The 20,691-nt window shown below is 38.4% G+C and overlaps 2 protein-coding genes across 5 annotated transcripts in view; one reads left to right on the top strand and one right to left on the bottom strand.

Annotated features, from left to right (window-relative positions):
* The window catches only part of RSPH14 (radial spoke head 14 homolog), a 72,226-nt gene that overhangs the window by 31,541 nt on the left and 19,994 nt on the right, over nucleotides 1–20,691 (top strand). The window lies entirely within an intron of this gene.
* The window catches only part of GNAZ (G protein subunit alpha z), a 50,134-nt gene that overhangs the window by 25,442 nt on the left and 4,001 nt on the right, over nucleotides 1–20,691 (bottom strand). Inside the window, exons 1-2 of one of the 2 annotated variants that reach the window (XM_079322848.1) lie at nucleotides 16,099–16,199; nucleotides 2,431–3,711 (exon numbers count right to left, since the gene is read on the bottom strand). In XM_079322848.1, the coding sequence (XP_079178974.1) occupies nucleotides 2,431–3,153 (723 nt within the window). In that variant the 5' untranslated portion in view covers nucleotides 3,154–3,711; nucleotides 16,099–16,199. Of the gene's footprint in view, nucleotides 1–2,430; nucleotides 3,712–16,098; nucleotides 16,200–20,691 lie in introns of those variants that run through there. The other variant, XM_079322847.1, reaches the window with a different exon arrangement.

The raw sequence follows: 20,691 nt of genomic DNA on the forward strand, positions 1-20,691 counted from the left end.
CAAAGGCCAGAGCTGTCATCTTAACATGTAATAAAAGGTAGAATGGGTCAATCAGCTGCTAAGGACCATGAAAAACAAGACAAGTAATTTATTTGACATAATAGAAAAGAAATCAGCATGGGATATGAAAATTTAAGGCAACCTTCTCAGAGTGCTGGTCAGGAATCATAATCATACAATAAATCAATAGCAATCCAAAGGTATTTTACAGCTTTGCAACTCTGTCAAAAGAATAGACTGCTGTTATGTGGTTGAGTCATGCTAACTAGATATGGTGCATGGAATGATAAAGCTATATTTATTACATTAGGTAGGGGAAGAACCTCCCAAGACATTGTAGAAACAAAACCAGACATGAATCTCATTTCCAGATAACCCTAGATAAGCAGGAAAAATATTGTTACAGAGTGATGGAGCACACAAGGTGGAGGAAAAAAGTGAACTGTAATTCTTTGTGTAGCTTTCTCTTTAGTAAACAGCTAAATATCACATTTGTTAAACAGACAAGCAAAAATGTTTGTTTGTCCAGGTCTACAAACTGTCAACTCAGGTGATTTTGCTCCTAGGAGTAATGTTACCTAGAACAAGTTACAGAAAAAGAAAGACAAAAGGCCCTGAAAAGTCAGCCTTCCCCTTCTGTTATTTGTTTTCAGGCAGGATAAATTTAACTCAGTCACTTAAAATTACACACAAAGGAAAAGCTGTCCAGGCAGCCGAGAGTTTGGGCATTATTTTTGTTCTCCCTTCTGCTCGCTGGTGCCACTACAACAATCTCACCCTCAGCAGACTTCACGACTCAGCTATAATCAGAGCCCACAGTGTGCAGAGCTGGTTTTCCCCTCATTTTTTACCATATGTGTCAATCATTACTTCAACGCATCTTCAATAAAGACAGAGTTCATGCATAGCATTTCTCCACTTCTGTCAACAGGATCACAGAAGTTTTCATCTTCATACAGATCATTTGCTCAACTTTCACAGTTTATAAATCAGCCAGATTCTTACATGCTCTCTCAAGCAGTAAGTTATGTTTGGCAGTAGACTAGTTTTATTTAGCAGCTCTCTTCACCACAGATACTACACTAGGAGCCTTTTACACTCTTCAACTCAGCAATTTGTAGGGCTTTTCTCATGAGTGGCAGTCTCAGTGTTGCAGTTTCAGTAACGTACCAATCTAGGTACTATTGTTGGTCCTGTATGGAACAATGCTAATAAGGATTTTTAAGAATTATATTGATATTTTTCCCTTGAAGGTAGTTATTTTTTATTTTTAAATCTGAACAGTAAGCCAAGAAAAGTCAAAAGAATTGCAAGAAACTCCTAGTCAGAATCTAGATGTAAAATACTTTTTCTAATATGTCTGAAAATGAGGAGAAATAATTAGTGCCAATGTTTCTTTCATGTCAAGAGGAGGTTACTAAACAAAAAGCAGATACCGAAATCTGTTACAATAGGAAGGCACCAATGCCAAGACAAGATTTTCTAGATAATGAAGGATAAGTCCATGCACAGAACAGTGGAATGGCTCATCAGAACAGTACAGAGAAGAAAATAGAAGTGCTGTTTATAAACAGCAGAATCACTACAGAAGAGTAGGGAAATATTATATATGTGTTAAGCTATACTGACAAAAAAGGGGCCATCATGTGTTCCTACCCACAAACTCCCTCCTCTTAAACAGCAGGTTTTACAAAGCTGTCAAAAAAATAATTTCAAGTAAAACCCCTGTGAAGCTCAATTCAGGGAATTTGGAAGTTACAGCAAATACATATTTGCGTATCTGTAAGCATTCATAGACTTCCCATAGCTACTGTATTTGCATGCTGTGAAAACCAGAAGTTAACAACATTAAAGACTATTAAATGGGAATGGCTGTTTTTTGGACAAGGCAAATCAGCCATTCAACCAAAAAAAGTCACAGAAAATTTTAAATATAGAAATATCATACCAATTTTAAAAATATGCTTAATTTCTTTTAAAAATTTATTTCATCCCAAATTCCTATTGAAAATCCTGGGGGAAAAAAGGGGGAGGAAACTGTTACTTATTACTTTATCTTCAACATTTCCCAGGACCTTCATGGTGTCCAAATGAACCATCCTTATACACCAGGATGTCACTCTGCCTACCCTTTTAAGTGGTGTTGGAACTAATAGTTAACTATGTAAACATTTAGCTAAAGGCACCAGAAAAATAATAAATTGGCTGTCATGTGAAGAGCACCTCAATTTCCCAAAAGTAACATTAAATAACTAACTCTGTCCAGTGGGGAAAACTATCCAAATAAAGGAACCATAGCTTCTGAGTGTTCATAATGATTGGGGATTACTGCCATGGGAGGGAAGGTAGGAGGGGGAGATAAAAGACCGAATACTGGTGAAAGAGAAAGGCAAAGAAAGAAAGAGAGCAAGGAGCAGAAGGTGCACTTACTGTTTGGTTATCTTCATACAGCTTCAAGTCATACCCACTCAGCTCCACACAGAAAATTATTGCTGTAACCCCCTCGAAACAGTGGATCCACTTTTTGCGTTCAGATCTCTGTCCACCCACATCCACCATTTTGAAAGTCAGCTCTTTGAAGGTGAACTTATTTTCTACAATCCCTGTGGTCATGTCCCGAGACCGCAGAATATCTTCCACCGTGGGGATGTAGTCCAGAGCCGCGATGCGCTCCAGGTCGTTCAGGTAGTACGCAGCGTTATCCTCCAGGTGGTACTCATTGGAGCGGCAAAAACACTCCTGCACGCCAGGGTCTGCCCACAGCCTCTTCATCACCCCCAGCAGCTCCGGGGTAATCTCACCTTTGCTCTCAGCTGGGCCTGTCAGGGCAAAGAGCTGCACTGCATCGTACGCTCTGTCGGGATTGTGGAATTCTATCTTAAGGGTGGCCAGAGCCCGAATGATACGTGTGAGAGAGTCAATTGCATTATAGATAATCAGAGGTTTGTATTCCTTACAGGCCTCCAAGTTAAAGCCACCGCTATGAATGATTTTCATCTGCTTTACGATAGTGCTCTTCCCAGAATTGCTGGTGCCCAGGAGGAGGAGTTTTATCTCCCTTCGTTGTCGCTGGCTTTCAGAGCGCAGGTGGCGGTCAATCCTCCGGGACCGCCGCGCTGCCTCTTTCTCCTCAGAGCTTTGCCGACATCCCATGGTACAGCAGGCAGGTACAGAAGGGAAGGGGTGCAGACTGGCTCACTCTGTTGGCGTCTCTCAGAAAGATCTGTGGTGCCTCTCAGTTCTCGTACACCCAGGTACACCCCAAATGGAAAAAAGGTCACTCTCTGATTCCTGATGATCCCCGATGCTACAGCCACCTAATTGAGTCCCAGCAGGGGTGCAAACACATGGAGGTATGCAGCCACAGAAATAGTCTCTTCAGTAGATCTCATGGCACTCCCCTTTCCAGTGCATAAACTGTGGCACATTCCTGTTAATGACGGGACACTTCCCTTCGCCACAGTTTGTTTATGACCACCAAATACCCATTTCTGTTCTGCATAATTATTTTGCTGCCTTCTGTCCAAAGGTAAGAAGCAGCACTTTCGCCTTCTCTGCTCTAGCCTTTTCTTCTGACCGTGTTCTCTGGTTGCTGTGGTGATGCTGCAAGATAAAGCTGAAGCTCTTTTCACTGGTACTCTACTTGTTTTGTTTCTCTTCCCCCACTTCTTCAGCTGATGCAGTTCAGCTCTGTAAATCTGTGCTTTCCACCTGCCAAACAATGGAAAAAGAAATGAATGAGAGACTCTGCTGGCTTGCACCAAGCCACTCACTTTTTCCTCCTCTTCTAGACTTCTAAACTTTTTATTATGCCAAATGTAAAATACAGATGGAAAAATATGTAAAGAAAAGCAAATATCTAAAATTTTAGTAAAAGCATAGGGACAGCTGAAGCTTGCAGACTAAGAAAATGTGCTTTCTGAACAATAGTAAATCGAATGTCCCTTTCAGCCTTCTCTGTTTTATTATCTAAACCTACATGAAAACAAACAGTGCTGAGCTGTGCCCCAATTTCTCCCTCAGCAAGAGCTTATGGCAGTGCTTTTCCTGCACAGTTCTGTTCCAACTTGTTTGTCTGAAGTAGAAAATGAAAACTCACTACTACTTTTCCCAGTCTCTCTATTTATATCAATATATTGTATTCAGACATATGTCCTCCTGAGTTTTTTCATCTTATCTATCTCCACTGAACACGTAAATTACTAAATTAAGAAACAAAAGATGCTGATTAACTTTGCTTCGTGAATTTGAGAAAGGAAAAGTTACTGAGCTTTGTAACAGCTCTTTTCTTTTTTACCCTTGGAGAACAGTATTGTTAAACACAGTACCTGCATCTTGCTTAATCAATAAAGAGATGCAAACTTTGTAAGCTTCTTTCCATAGCCAAACGAAGTGTTATTGAGCCTCTTCCCTTCCCATATCAATACAGGAAAATCTGAGCTGCAGTAAAAGGGAACAGTGACTACCAGGTAAATTTTTCATACAAGCAGCACAGGAACCACCATCCCAAGCGAGGGCAGAGAGCTTTTCAGTGACTGTTAGAGCAATTACTCTTTCCTAGATTAGAGTTTAAGCCTACTAGTTGGAACTCTGCAGAAGGCAGCAGCAGGAAGCAGTTACCCTCGCAGGGGGAAAACACATTACTGACAGCTGATTGGTGATCATTTGCCTCTCTTCTAGGAAGGCCTTGCTGCTCCCACCAAGCTCTGAGCACAGTGGGCAGCGGAATCACAGATGTCACAGCTTCCTCCCTGAGTGCTGCCCCAGCACACCTTGGCACCTCTCCTGCTGCCAGGTTACTTGTGCCCACAGGCTCCTCAGTGAGTGGATTTGCAAATCAAAGTACACAGCACTGAAATCCTTACAGAAACTTGCAGAGTCTAGTAAAGAAAACTTTCTACTACATTTCAATAAAACTAAGCCTCCCAACACCATTTTTAAAGTTGCCCTACAAGCCTTTAGAAGATTTCCTGTTTGAATTTACCGATATTTAAATGTAGATGCGACAATAAATTAAAATACATATTCAAGAGAATGATTCCACACTACCAGAAGAGATATAGAATGTTCCAAGCCAGATGTTGAGCCTCAAGCTTTTGTGAGAAAAGAAGTATAGCTACAACTACTTTCAACTTCCTCTACTTAACTTTCTAACTAACCAAATTATAATGGTTATTACAATATGGTTATATAATATGCTTAGAGTTATATTCTAAACTAATCTTACTCTGAGCTGTTCTAAACTGTCCAGTCAGTACAGAGTCACCTCTCCATAGCAGTTTGAAGTGCTTATCTGTTGTCTTTGCCTATAGGGACCACAGTGCTTGAACAGGCTGGCAATTTAAACATTTTTGGTATCTTAAATTTAAAGACATCCAAATCCTTTGCCCCAAATGCACCATGTATTGCTCTTACCTGGTCTGAAATACCACAAGAGAGTCTTAATATCAGCTATATTTATCTTACTTCTCTTTGTATGACTGGACATTAGTGTTTGAAGAACAGATATCAGTTAAAAATTAAAATAATCATGTACATATTCATAGAATGGTAATTAGCACAACTTTACTTACTCTGAAGATGTGGAAAAGAAAACCCTCCCAAGTGAGGAGTAACACTTTCTTCAAATAATTTACTTTCATCATGGAAAATGAAAAATTGGAGTTGAGGAAGCTGTTTCTTAATGATTAACTTTCTAGCCATGCAGAAAGAATGGAATTTCTGTATTAAATATCAGGCCAGATTCTGATTTTACTTATATAAAAATCAGAGTTGCTTCCACTAATCACACTTATTCTGATATGTTCTGGACATTTCAAACTGGTTCTCCTTAAAATTCTCATCATCACAGCCTCATTTTCACGTCATTGATAAAACCACTTGCTGTATTCCTTATGACATTTTCTATGTATCCTGGTGATTACAGATGAAAAATTTTGCAAGAAACATATATGAGACTCCCTCTTTTTATTGTAGCTCCATCTTGAACCAAAAAGGCTTGCTAGCAGCAAGCAGCTAGAGGACATATATTCCTGCCAAGAGGCAGCAGTGCTTAGGATCAGTCTGGAGATTTTATGAATATAAAGACAAGCAGGTCTATTTTAAACTTCATGTTATTTGCCTCAAACATTTATGACAAATGGTTGGATAGAAAGACTCTCTCAGAAATAATATTTTGTTTTCAATCAGCTCATACATTCTGTAGAGTATTTCCTATTGCATTTTTCCACAACACATTCAGATGCATCATTCATATTCCACAGTGTTTCACACATCGACTATTTTGTTTGCCATTCATTAATATGTTTAACACCAAAAAAAGGTAAAGTAGAACTTATGGTAGGGAAGAGCAGGAGTATGTAAAACACATATTAGTAAGTTACATTCATATATTAGAGTGTAAATTAGTTTTGAACTCTTGAATTTTTTTATTTATTTTTTTTACTTCTAGTCATTTCTATTGCATACATTGATGCAAATATCATACAATGATATTTGGATATCACTATTTCAAGTAATAACACAATGAGGTGATTATATTAATCCTTTGTAAAGCAGAGTAGCAAATACTATTTTCCAACAGACACTACAGTAAGAAAGTTTGGTTGATTTGGGTAAGTTTTCCCACATACAGTGAAAAAAATCTCTCATATTCACAATCAATACTTTTTAAAAATCTGGAAACTTCACAAACTATTACATTACTACAGTTTACTGCCCTGGCTACATACAGATAAAATTCCACTTACCAGGTTTACTTTTTCTTGGAATACACTCAGAAAATAAGGCAGTCTAGAATTTGTTGGGTTTTTAAAATCAGAGTTCATATTAAACATGTAAGTGTTTTGTGGCTGTAAGTTTCTAATTAGACTAGTGTATTTTCAGTTACTCTATTGGAAAGCCCTATTGCTTCCTTTCACTTGCACCCTTGTCTAAAGTTTGTTTAAAAAAATCTTTTTATTCAAATGACCACATGATACAGTACCTGTGTGTCTAAACAAGCATATTTGCCTTCTCCTAACAAAAAGGCTCAAAATGTTAAGAAAACATGGGGTTTTTAAGTCTGACAATATAGGTGGGCTATTTTGTGGTGACTACAATGAGTAGCTTTTCCCACAAGATTACATTAACATGCCCCAAATCCTGACCTAATGGTGATATATTTCCATCATCAGAAGAGGAATGCTACCAATTCCTGGAGTGGGAAGGACACCTGAACAAAATTCTGCACTAGTTACTATGCTAAAGTGTTGAAGGTCTTTAAGCTGAGCAGCTATTTAGTGCTACCTTGCTCTGACCACCCATTTGCAGCCAATAAAACCAGTCATTATTGTTGGTTTCATATCTAAGCCTGCTCTTTGCCCCTCTCCATCACTCCTGACTTGTGCAAACTGATGTCTGTGTGTGTCATATAAACACCCCTTTTCCCAGCATGTTCCTAGGTTAAGGCAGCAGATGGAAAAGAGGCATAGGGAAGGAGAATGACACACCACCACAATTCAATTGTAAACACTTCCATAAGGAGAGATCCAAGTATTGTCTCTGGATTCATTAGCTACTGACACATCACCATGGAATACAGAGTTACAGAACCTGCCTGGAAAGATGTTTCCCCTGTGATCTTGTAGAAAGGCAGTGGCTCCTCAGCTGAGAACAAAACCAGTGGCTATGACTGTCACAGCACAGAGAGTGTGCATGCAGCATGCTGCTGGCAGCAGGAACTTCAGCTGGAGTTGTAGGCACAAGTCTGTATTATCCCTCAAATGCAAGTGGTCTGATAGCTGCATGACCACCAGCTCACTCACACACAGTGAAAAGCTTTTACACCAAGGTAAAGGCAAACTCAAGCAAATCTAGCAAGAAGTGGCACAGAACTTATATAAGACTTACAAATGTAAGCCAAGCTACTGTAATCAGTTTCTAATGATTATACACATCCACTGAGAGTTCCTGTACTTTAACAAAACCTTATTTCTGCACATTTTAACTTTCAATCATTTCTTATACTATTAATGAAAGAGAAGAAGACACAAGGGAGTATGATATATCAGGACATACCCAAGGCATTTACTGAGGAAGAAATCAAGTGTTCTACTAAGCAGGCTTTTTTTGAGAGAAAGAAAAAGAAAGAAACTGAGGCTCACAAGAAATGTGAAAATTGATCCAGATTTTTGAATTTGGGAAGCATGCAGAAGAGTCCCAGAAATACGTGCTGTAGAAATATACAATAACTTCATAGAAATTAATTTACTGTTTAATGTATGGTGATTGAAGTCCATTTATTACAGAAGAAAGTTATTTTAAAACTGTGGCCACTGTGGATATTACTGACATTCTCTTTATACAATCATTGAAAGGTGAAAGACAAGGAAGTATGTTCAAGTTATGACAAAACTTTTAATTACACATTAAGGCACTATAATCCATCACAAAACAGAGGTTGGGCCAGATGTAGTTGTTGAACAAGAAAATAGCAGAGAAGCTGTTGTATTTGAGGTTTATTTATTGCAACAGTTAAAACGTGCATTCTGTTAGTCAGGTGAGTGAAGAAAGAAGTGTCATTATTTAATTAGCTGAGTGTTTGACTGGACATTACCAAATTGTATTCCTTTTTGTCATGGAGGTTCTTTGTGATGTCAATTATCTCCCTTAAGCACATCTTTTCAAAGATGATTTCTGCTTGTTGATTTCTTAGATGCCCAATTTGAGATACTGTTTGTGATAAAGAAATGCACTGAGTTTTCAAGCATAATCAGCCTGAGGGATACCTGTGCTCTAAATATGCAAATATTGAATAAATAATCTTTTTTCACTTGATCCATCTTGATCTCTATTTGAGAAATAGGGCCTAACCTCTATACCAACTCCCCAAGATAGAGCCAAGAAATTATTAATGTCTGTGCAAAAGATACCAAAATAAGAGAAGTAGCAAAGTCAGTCAAGAAATGCATATTCATAGCACAGTAAACAACATGAAATAACAGAAGCTGCTGTGTAAGGATGGGATTCTTATAATAAAGGTTGTTGAAGAAGGTAAAAGGAAACTGATTTTTAAAATTTAATTCGGAATTCAGTCCAAGGAAGGGGATGAGAAGGGCACTGATTAGAACTGGTGCCATATCATAAGCTCTTTAATGTGACCAGCACTGGCTTCACCAGCCCCAGCTGCTATCAGCACCCTTGCAAGAAGAACAATTGGTAGATCCATTAGGTTCTCATCTCTTGATTCCCACTGTGATTTTATAGAAATACTCAGATTTGTGGTATAAAATCTGACCTCAACTAACAGAATTGCCTCCTTGTGAAACCATTCTGTGGTACATGGAAGAAGGAAGTTTTACAAGGAAATAATGGAGAACCCAAAAAAAACCTACTTACTGGGTAGGCATAGACCTACCAGTATATAATTGGCTGTGCCTGACATGGAATAGAACAGATTTACTGCAGTGAGATATTATATTCATTAGCTTAAACCTCTTTGTCTATTGTTTGGAAAATATCCAACTTTAACAGTACCACAATACAAATTATGCTGGTTAGGGATATCCACTAGCTAAGCATATCACCCAGCCAAAATATAGCATGCAGGCTTAATCTAAGATTTTGGGAAACCTAAGAACTTATAGTGAAAACATAGTATTTCTTATAAACCAAGTATTCAACAAGAACCTGTTGGTTATTTTTCTTTTAACTGTGCACACCCCACTTACTAGAGGAAATTTGAAACATAAATCCTGTCAAGCATTAATATCTAAAATACTTGGTAGTGATTCAAATTATGAGGTGGTTTCACTATTTCACAGTAGTTTGTGGATTTTAGCAACATCCACCAACACCTGTGAAAGAGTGAGAAGCACCAACACAACCAGACATGAGACTGACTGACTCTTGAATAGAGCCAGATTCTACAAGACTTCTGTTCTGAGCTGCTTGGCCAAAAATCCAGAGCAGTGTCAGTGACTGCACAGGGAGTTGCTGTGTTTCACAGCAGTTTGACTAAACCAGCCTGCCACAGCAGCCACTTTAGAGGTGACCTTTAGACTGGCATAAAAAAGCATTAGAACAGTGGCTGCTAGACAAGGGTGACAAGAAACAACACACACAGCATCTGCTTTAGGGACATACAAACATCAGATTCGTTTGAAAGTGTGCAGCAAAGCAACAAACAAAGTGCAGCAATCACTCAGTGTTTTGTAAGCACCTCGGGTAATGACAGCAGTGGACATTGTCTTCATTAGAGTTACTCTTTGGCTTTTGTCATTAGTGGGACCACAACCCTTATGTAGGTAATTCAAGAGCTAAGACTCACTCCCATGGGGTTGCTCTTTCATTAACCTTACAGGGCCAAGGAGATTATTTTATTATTTTTTTTTTTTTAAACAAAAACTAGTTAGCATTAAATTTGTCCATGAATGTAACGGTAAATTTCCTATCACTCATTCAACCTTATTGCACACAATACCTTATGAAAGGTAAGGGCATTTTGGTAGTTGTAGCAAAAGAAATTTTAAGAGGGATTTGTAACAGGAGAGCAGTGTAGCCTTGTAAAAGGAAGGTTTACTTCCTGTGCATAAAAGGTGACATAATAAAGCAAAACCATGCTTGCTTTAGCTGTTCCAGTGACAGGCATGAGCTATGGGAATCTCTGTAGTGAGAACATGAGAATCTGGGTACAGATAACAGTGTCCTGAAGACAGGAGGTTTGTTTAATGCAATAGAGAAAAGCAGCCAGTGAAGATTCAAAGATTGAAGCTCAAGGCCAAGCAGGAGGCAGAGAAGATGCTCCAGTAAATGAGAATCCTGGAAACAACAGATGAGTTTTATCTGTGGTGATGGGTAGGAAAGTATTTTGGAGACAGAAATATGTCACAATTGTTCTGCTGGTTTTAAGGGAAGGAACTGCAGGAAAGGCAAAGATTAAGGCAAAGAAAGAGAGAATAAAGTCACAGAAGCTAGGTAAGATTTCTAGGGTAAACTGGATGATATATAAACACAGGAAGCAAGAAATCCTGTATCCATGAAAAAGAGAAGGAAGAGATAGCAATGGAGGAAGGAAAGATGAGGCAAGAAGAGCAGATGGGCACATCTTACTATATCATACTGGCATAAGATCAGCAGAAATCTGCACACAGGAAAAAAAAAGAAAACCAGAGGGAAAGGATTGACTCAGAATCTGTAAAGATGGGTCTGCAGATATGGAATTTAATTACACTAGGAGAAAAAAAAAGGAGAGAGTAAATCCAGGATGTTCATGGTGGAAGAAATTGCCTAGGACATCAGACTTCCATCAGAATGGTTTTGTTAGAGAAAGGACATTGTTGGGAGTGGATCAGGACTGTAAAGCATAGACAAGAATAGACCTTGAAGAGAAAAGAAGAGCAAAAGGTTTTGGAAGGAGAAGAGCAAAATACAGAAACCATTTCAGTAGAAGTAATAAACACTGAATTCGTGGAAAGGCTGGTAAAAGCATGGAAGGACTGGCAATGTCATAGTTAAAGCCAGGAACTAAGCAACAGAGAATGAGTAATGTTTCACAGAGAACAAATCAAAAGAACCTTGGTGAATGAAAAAACAGAAAAACAGACATAGGTTGAATGAGTATGCAGGAGCAGTAAGCTACCAACACAAGAAAAAGTCAGAAAATATTCTAGAAGATACACATGAATTGTAAGGGATTTCAGAAGCAGCAGCTCAATGAAAGCATGAGAGAAAAGAGCAACATGGTGTAGAAAAACCTCAAAGAGCTGGTCAAAATGGAAGAGAGGAAAGAAGTACAGTAAAAAATAAAGCCAACAAGGGAAGGACAAGAAAACTTCAGCACTTTTGTGAGGCTATAACCCACAACAAAGCAGAATTATGAATTAAAATGCTGTTTCTAATATAATAAGAGAAAGGAAGAGAGTGTCAATATTGGCATAAAAGGCAGGGCTATCATCAGGGATTAATTTGGTAGGTAGGGTAGAGAGTATTTCCCAGCCATAATATTAAACACACATAAAATTAACCATGTGAACTATGTCAGAAGGTATCACCATCAGAACTGTGGATTTTCCAGGTTTCTTCTTAACAGCTCAAATTAAATATGATTTTATCCACAGAAGGGAGATGAGAAGTGGAAGAAGTATTAGACTGAAGTCCAGGGCCAAAAAAAAAAAAAAAAAAAAAAAAAAAATTCCCAAGAGGCTGAAGAGAATCCACGATGTTCTCAGAAGTGTGACTCATGGGAGAGGACTTGGATGCTACCAAGCACAGATTACAGCTGCAGCCTACGCCTGGTCTCATTCTGCTTCTCTTTTGAAATTCAGAGGCTTTGACAGTCGTACACTCCTGCTGCCTGCAAGAGCTTCAGCAGGTACAGCTCAGACAGTGAGCTGCTCTTGGAACTACTCTCTAATTCAAAGGACCTTTTTTTGATAAGATGAATATGAAGGAAGCTACCCAGGTTCTGGTTTTGATATGAAATTGCTTTGTGTGAAATCCAAAACACAGATGCACTTTATGTCACAGAAAGTAACTCTGCAACCAGAAACATTTCAGTACAAGATTGTACAATGGCTAATAAGCTCCTGGTTTCAAAAGCCAAGCCAAGCCATCATTTTGCCATCTATACAAAGTTCTGTAGAGACCTATAGAAACAAAGTTCTTTTTCACTCACAGTAAAGCAAAAAGACTTTGGTATCTGATGCATCAACTTCTTTAGCTCCCATTTTTCTTTCACTGACACCTCCCCCTGAAAAAAAACCAAAACAAAACACCAACACAAAACCCCACCGCCCACTAATTGCTACTGCCAGAAAGAATCTAACATCCTTTTGAGGTTTAGCAGCTACTAGGATTTCTCTTCAGTCTCTCCTTTCAATTCCCTCCCTGTGGAGGGGTGATCACACCCTCCTCACACCCCAGCTGCAGCTGCTGCAGTTACACACCCACCACCACAGGCAGAGGGATCCCAGGCTCTCCCTGCTGGCTCCTAGCTCACGATCGATTATAAGAAGCTTATGTTGAACATACAATGAATATTAGAGGACACTGGTGTGGTTAAATTCCTTTCATCAGGCTTTTTAAAAGTCTTTTAATAAGCAAGTTGGTCATGGATGGAGAGGCATGGTGCAGATTCGAAGATATTGAAGGCTTGATTTGTACAAAAAGTGAAGCTAAAGCAGCAGTACAAACATCTCTAGCAATAGTCTTAGTGTGTTTTTCGCCACTTGTATTAAGTTCCTTAGATAATGTTAGGTTTTCTTTCTTGTTTGACCTTGCTTTTCCTACTGGGATGAAAAATCTTTCTGTGACACTAAATGAGAATGTAAAATGAGCTAGAGGAACTTAAGTAATTATGGTGAAATGGCACCCTATGTTAAGTTACAATTTAGGGTGAGGGTATTCATAGTTTTTCTTCATCAGAAACAGTGGAAGTATTTATTAAGAGATAATGAGAGTGAAAACATCCAAACCCTGTAAAATGCTTTGGCTGTGATCCACTTACCATGAAAAGTAGTGAGTTTGTTGACTTCAGTAGGTTCTGAAATGAGCCTGTATCTGATTATGAGCAGGATGAAAATGAACACAATGTATTTATCAACACTGCAAGCAGGATACAAAAGTGCCACAATGTAGACCATTTTACTGATGAAAAGTTAGTATTTAGTGCATGATTCATACTCTTCATATATTGGAATACCTACACTGAGAAGTTCTGTAAGAATAGATAGGAAAATAGTTTAACTTTCAGCTCCCCGCTTTTATGTGATCTCAGCATGACTGTATTTCTAGGAATTCTGAAGCATGATCAGCACCACTGTGTTTCAACATTAATTTCTTGCTCTGTGCACATGTTCCCAACCTGGCTTCTGCTGGTATTTACTATGTTTCATCATTCATCATTCATCAGAGTTCATCAATCTTAGAAGAGCAGAGGGTAGATTTGACCATATTCATTTTGAGTCATGCTATGACAAGACTTGGTTGTATGGCTTCACATATTCATAGGGCTATACTGATTCTGTAAAAATTGTGAATGGCTTTCATATCATTCCAAGAATAGATTTTTGTCTGTAAAAAAATATAAAACATTAGGTATTGTGTATTGGTTAATATTAATTACTTTTTAAATTGATAGGTAACAAAATAAGCTGCTAAATGTCAGTCCATCTTTTGAGGAAGCTTTTGTAGATTTTTAAACTGGGTATTTACTTTAACATAGGAGTATCATGGTTTGGATTTAACTGGGTGAAGTTCTTATTTTTCAGCCTCAAGAAGCATGTAAATTGCTACTTTTCACCAAACCTGAAACCTATGAATGATAGATGGATTAATTTTCATTATAAACTAAAATCCAGTAATTTTTCTTGATGATTTATTTTTCATTGGTAACTGTACCACTACTAGTAATATTTGTAGGTGTAGATTCAAATTTTGTTGCACATACTGATGAGTTTTTGATGTTCTATTAACACTACCATTAACACTACATATACCATTTCTGTGTGTGTATGTGTGTGTGTGTGTGTGTGTGTGTGTGTGTGTGTGTGTGTGTGTGTGTGTGTGTGTGTGTGTGTGTGGAGAGAGAGGGAGAGCATTGTAATCACTCCTCTTGTTCAAGATGTGTTGCATGTAAGGGCATTCTCATCATTCAGATATTTCCCCACAATGTTTTCTATTCTTTATAATCTTGCAAACTCTCTAGTCATGCAGCCAATATGTCTATATTTTTGCTTACTCTTTACCCCTTCAATTCTGTCTCTAAATAATCTGTCTCTCTCCTCTCCTTTGCTGGGGTCAGGAAAGTTTCCCTTTTGTATCACACTCTAACTGGAATTGTCTCCTCCTCTTTAAGTTACATAGAGGTCAGCTCACAGTTTTGGGACCTGGGTAGTTTCATTCCTTTTCTTTGAAGCAGGCTCTTGAATCACGTTTAGAGAACTAATGGGTTGATTTATGAGACTGCTACTGTTACTAGTAAAACCCCCAAATTTTGCAGTTTTTGTCTGTGTGAGGCTGTCCTATCAGCTTAAGAGGGAGCCTCACTGACCAGCCAAATGTACAACACCATGCCCACAGCACAGCTTCAACAGCAGCATCTCAGGTAGTTGCTTTTCTCTTCCTTTTACTCTCAGTGACATCTCTTCTTGACTCAAGTAGCTGCAGCACTAAAATTATCTGAAAGCTGAAAGGTGCTAATCGAGCTTTTAGTTTATTCATTATTCAGCAGTGGATCCTTAGTTATTCATTTCTCATATTACCAGGAAAAAAATACTTCTGGTAACACTCTAGCCTACTATTAAGATGGCACATAAAGCTGGAATTTTATCGCTGATTCCTAACTATTCTAGTTAGCATTCTGCATTTCACACAGATGAGATATGCAGGGAAAAAGCTGATGACTCACCATTTTATTTCTTTTTGCTCACTAAAAATCTACTGTTGATACCATTGCAAAAACAGCTCTGTGAAACAGGCACAGATCTGGGACACAAAATAACACATATGGTGGAGATTACCCACAGCACATCCAGCCTTCAGCAGAGGGGCTGGACACAAATTTCTCAGCAAGCCATATTGGGTCAAAACAGTGCTAAAGCTAATGCAGCTGTAGGGATTCCAAATCCACCTTAAACTCACAAAGCAGATTTACCAAGGGGAGAGGGTGGGAGGGAAATATCCACAATGCACAGCAGAACAACAATTAATCTTGAAAACTTCATTAAAGGACTACGAGGACATCTCTGAGGGCACTCACTTGGCTGACTGGGGTGAAATGTCGGGTCTGCATTTTCATGATCTCAGCTACACTGGTTAGGTATCCCACTGTTCCTTGATTATCCACCAGGATAATTGTGCCTAAAAGCACAGCTTTTGTTATGTTTTGGTTCATTTGCAACATACCTCAAGACTTTTAAATTGAGATTTTGGAGTCAGGATTTTGACTATGATAAGATGAAAAGGGCTACTGACTTTTAAAGCCATCTCTGACTTTCAAACAACTTTCACATCTTTGTTGTAGCAAGGCTGAAAAATTCCCCCTTAGGATGTACCTTAGTAAGAGAACAACTCATGATCTACCCAAAAAGCTACAGGCATTCCAGAAAAAAAAGGCACATAGCCTCAGCTCCAGGAAAATAAGGTGTCTCCCCACCTTAGCCAAAGGCACAAGGACAGGCAATAGCTACAGAACTCACAACTGGCTTAGTTTTCAGCCCAAACCCACCTCACAGCAATTTCAGTTTGGAACCAATCTCTTCCAGCTGGCAGCAATCCCATTAGGATGCAATGCCACTGACACACACCTATTGGCAGCCTCCTCATCCCAAAGAATATTTTGTGCCAAATATCTCAGGAGGAATAAACCCCAGTTTGTGTCATCTCTTTGCTGGCTGAAGGCTCATAGGGAAACTTCCACTAAAAGCTGTAAGTGGTTTTGCTCTGTCAGAGTCACAGGAGTGGCACTGAACAAGTCAGTGCATTGTCATCATAAAACTGGTTGTGTTTCCTTGCTATTCTGAGAACTCTTTTTTATCCAGTTCATAAGAATGAGATACAATTTTGGTTTGCACAAAAATAATTTTAACTGTCCCTTCCCATTTTTTGTGTTGATTGTAGGAAGGAGCTCATTGGTAAGGGTGATATTTCTAAAGGTTTTGGCAAAAGTTAAAAGGAAGAGCTGTGACAGCTATAGCAGGTCTATAGCTGCACGAGATAATTTGACCATGACAGACACCAACTCGACCAAGTAAACAAGTGTGTTAGGGATAGTTTGGTTTCAAACCCAAGCAGGGGACCCCAGCCAACCCCTATGAACCAGGAACGCAGTGGTACCAGTGGCCAGTGGGCAGGGTGCATTTAAGACATCACCCAATCACCTCTGTAAGTGTGGGAAATTTGAAGCCCCAATAAAAGGAGACACCTTGATAAAATCCAGCTGTTGCTGCATGAACTTGGTGTGTGTGTGTGTCACATTCCTGTCTCCACCATCAGCCTCAAAGAGCCAAGTCCTTGACCTCTTGCACACCTGTGTTATTTTCTGAAATCTTTTGATCTTCTGTTGCTTGTATTCTGTTGATCACCACTTGCCTCTGACCAATTCCAATAGAAGCTTAAGAAACTGTAGTGAAAGGCAGTATTTTCTATGTATTTTGTAACTAGATAACTGAAAAAAATATTTTTTAATTCCATCTTAGAAATTATGGAATCTATAATTGATGATTCTGACAATGAGATGAAGACACCAAGAAACAATGAGATTGATGTACTGTTAACCTCCATCAACTATAAATCTTTGCAACTTAGATAAAGACAGATCGTAAGCACCATATCTAAGAAATTCCATTTGCACTTCTTATCTCACAACTGAGTAAGAACAGTACTTCTTAGATTGACAGTGTTCCATCTGGTCTCCTTTAAAACAAACATTTCACTATTTTCTTGAATTGACTTGTTTATGTAAACTTTCAATGAGGTCTATGAATAATTCTTGACAGGTTAATCATGAAAACATAATGTATCCAAAATCCAAAGCTACAATTGTATAGATAAGCTTTGATGAGTTACAGATTCCTGTCATTTGAGGTGTCAACACCACAAATAAGATACTGAATGAAAATACCTAAAGGCTGTAATTGTGCTGCTCAGTGAGAAGTTCTCCCATCACTTGATAATCAAGTCAGCCATATTTAAGAGTACTCCCAGAGTTCCATATGCCTGTGTGCCCAATCTCCCCTTCAAAGCACACTTTTATTATAATGGGCATCACCCATTTCTTCCAGATCAATTCTGTCTAAATGATTTCTGAATTAGAATATTCCAGTATTTTCTACTTGGGGATGATTGCTTTTCAGTATCAGAAGACACAACTAGAAAAACAACATAAAATAATCAAAAATAGAGAGAAACTCCAACACTTCTAGTGTTAATCTGAGGGAGAAAGGAATTTTCCTGATCCAGCCTTTATTTTAGAGAGCCAGGTAGGGGCTGCCTAAATCACGGTGTGAATTAGAACAGTTTCCAGGTATGATCCCAAGAGGCCACAATATCAGTGGCTGTTCTTGGTTTCCTTGACTGCAGAAGTGGGAAAAGAGTAGAATTGCTATGCCATGGATACAGCAAAGAGAGAGGCTTTTCTTGTCAGAGACCAGGGTAATATCCTCTGTAAACATTTAATTTTGGTTTATAACCCGCGTGCGCTGACAGAGAACGGGACTGTAAGAGATCCAATAATTCAGTTCTTTGTCTATATGGTAGGTTATTACTGTTATTACTTTATTGATGTTTTAACTTCTGTTATAGAGAATTTGCACCGTTCAGGACTGCAGGGTACAATCAAGCCTCTGGAAAAAGGGAGAATTGTAGTCTGCATTATGAAAAGTCACTGGTTCCTACCTCTCCCTGATGCTACCTGATACTTTAATTTTTTTTAGACCATTGTATATTTACTTGACCTGTGAGAGCAAATAATATTGTGCTGATATAATACTGAACTGCACATCAGCCTCAGGTCTTGCCACATTTAAAACAACTGTTGTTCCCTTGAACCTAGTAGCCAAAAATTTGTTCCTGTAACTTAAAAAAATACATAGTCTTCAGTAATCCATTGCTTTTTGTGAGCACACATGCAAAAAGCAAACTTGACACACCTGTGTAATCACAGCTACAAGGCAAAGTTCAGATTTGGTTTTGGGAACATTCACAACATGAAACACAATCTGAGGACTTATTGCACATCTAGTCAGGGAAAAGAAACAATATGATAATAGAACAATTGTTCAAATTTGAAGTAGGCTAGCCTTAGAATTTTAAATACCTATATAAACATCACTGAATTACAAATTAAGGTGAGTTTATCTGTTCACAGACATAGACAGATTGAAAAAGAGATTAAAAATATATCTTTGAAATGACTGATTAAGGTGAGGTTCTACCATTACTGAGCAATGCAACATGGAAGCTCAGTAGATTCTTAGCAGTGGTAGGAATATATGAATATCTCCCAATCACAAGTGGCTTCTGCTGTGGTATCCTGAACTCTGCCAAATTTAAAAGGTCAGGCCCAGAAAGGCATCTTGAGAGAAAATCTTCCTGCCAAGGCCCTGTTGCAACAATCAACTTGCTGGCAGTGCAGAGAGATGCTCCAGTGCAACAGTGTTAATTCTGGAAAATTTTAGTTTGTAATGGATTTGGTTAGCATGATATGTATTAATTTATTGAATTGAGTGCTTTGAATGACATAAAAAATATTTCCTGTCATACTGGTTTGAATCCTCTCCTGTAACATAAACACTAGAGAGGGGCAACAGTCAATATCCTGGTCTTTCTTTCCTCATAAGACATCCAAACTAAAGAAAATATTCTAATGTATATATATGCATAAATAGATATTACCTATCCAAAAGAAATTATATTTTGTTAACACATTCCAATATTTGGATTTTATTATTTGAGCTGGTAGTATTCAGAGACAAAACTGTTTACTTGAAAAATCCAATTGTATTATCTTCAGAAAGATGTTCCCTTAGCTGGTAGGTATCCCCTTGAATCATACACACGCTTCTCTTTTAAAGGAAGGAATATAATAACCAGGTGCATGCCCCCTCTGAACAGCAAGCCCTCTCAGAGCTAAACACCCAGCTGGGCTTTTGTTACTGTGCCATGACACTGAATTGTAATCAATTCAGCTCCACTGTGTTGTTTCCTTCCACAACACAACTGTGTCAACTCTATTTGTACATCAACACTTGCTATGCTGTCTAATTGTATTTGCATTCGTGGGGTTTATGGAGATAAAGGTGCTTATTCCACATTGTCTGGGAAGGTTTGAAAATACAGAAAGCAGGCACAGAAGACCAGTAAAAATACACTGGGAGTGCATGCTAGAATACTGCCTGGAAAAACTGATAAACTCTTTGGATTACTGGTGCTGTTCTAGTGAAGCCTTTCCAGAGCCATGACCAATCCCATTGCTGAGATACTCTGAGGAGGAAGCAATGCCAGCCCAGTCACTATCAAGGAAACAGGGTTGGTAGGTAGGGAATGGCAACTGCATTATGACTTACAAATATTTATTATGAGCCCATGAAAATATCTTCATAATTAACTAGTAAAGCTTGGTTAAACATTACATTATAGACTGTAAGAGTGGGATTCATCTGTGCAGATTTAGCATCTGCATGTAGGTGGCTACCTCAGAGCTACTCACTCAGTGCTTCCCTCAGAGGCAGTGGAGAGGAGCTGTCATTTCCAGAGGTCAGCTCAATCTCACACTAACATGGTAGTCAGAAACTGGTCTCAATAACTCCAATGGAGAAATCTCTTTTCCTTCCACTAGCTAAAAGGGAAGACTTAACAACTGCTCCATGTGTACACATCAATGTTATGGAAATCTGAAAGTGATAATTCCTTTCAACTGCCAAGTCCTGGCAATTACTATTTAATAAATCCACTGGAAAAATAACAGATTAACCAATTGTAGTCCCTATTAAACTATTATTTACTTTCTGGTCATTATTCTTATATATGAGAAAAAAAATGGAGTTTTAGAGTTTTTGGATTTGCCTCTTTAAGTTTTTCTATTGGCCAAGATGTTGATTGGTAATCCAACAGGTTATTTCTGCAATTTAGAATCATGTGGAAGTATTATCACATTTATATTTTTGATGTGATGGCTTAGGAGTCCAGAGGAGAAACAACTCTCTGGTATAA

The sequence above is a fragment of the Erithacus rubecula genome (genome assembly GCF_903797595.1).
Source record: "Erithacus rubecula genome assembly, chromosome: 19".
In the NCBI taxonomy this organism is placed as follows: Eukaryota; Metazoa; Chordata; class Aves; order Passeriformes; family Muscicapidae; genus Erithacus; species Erithacus rubecula.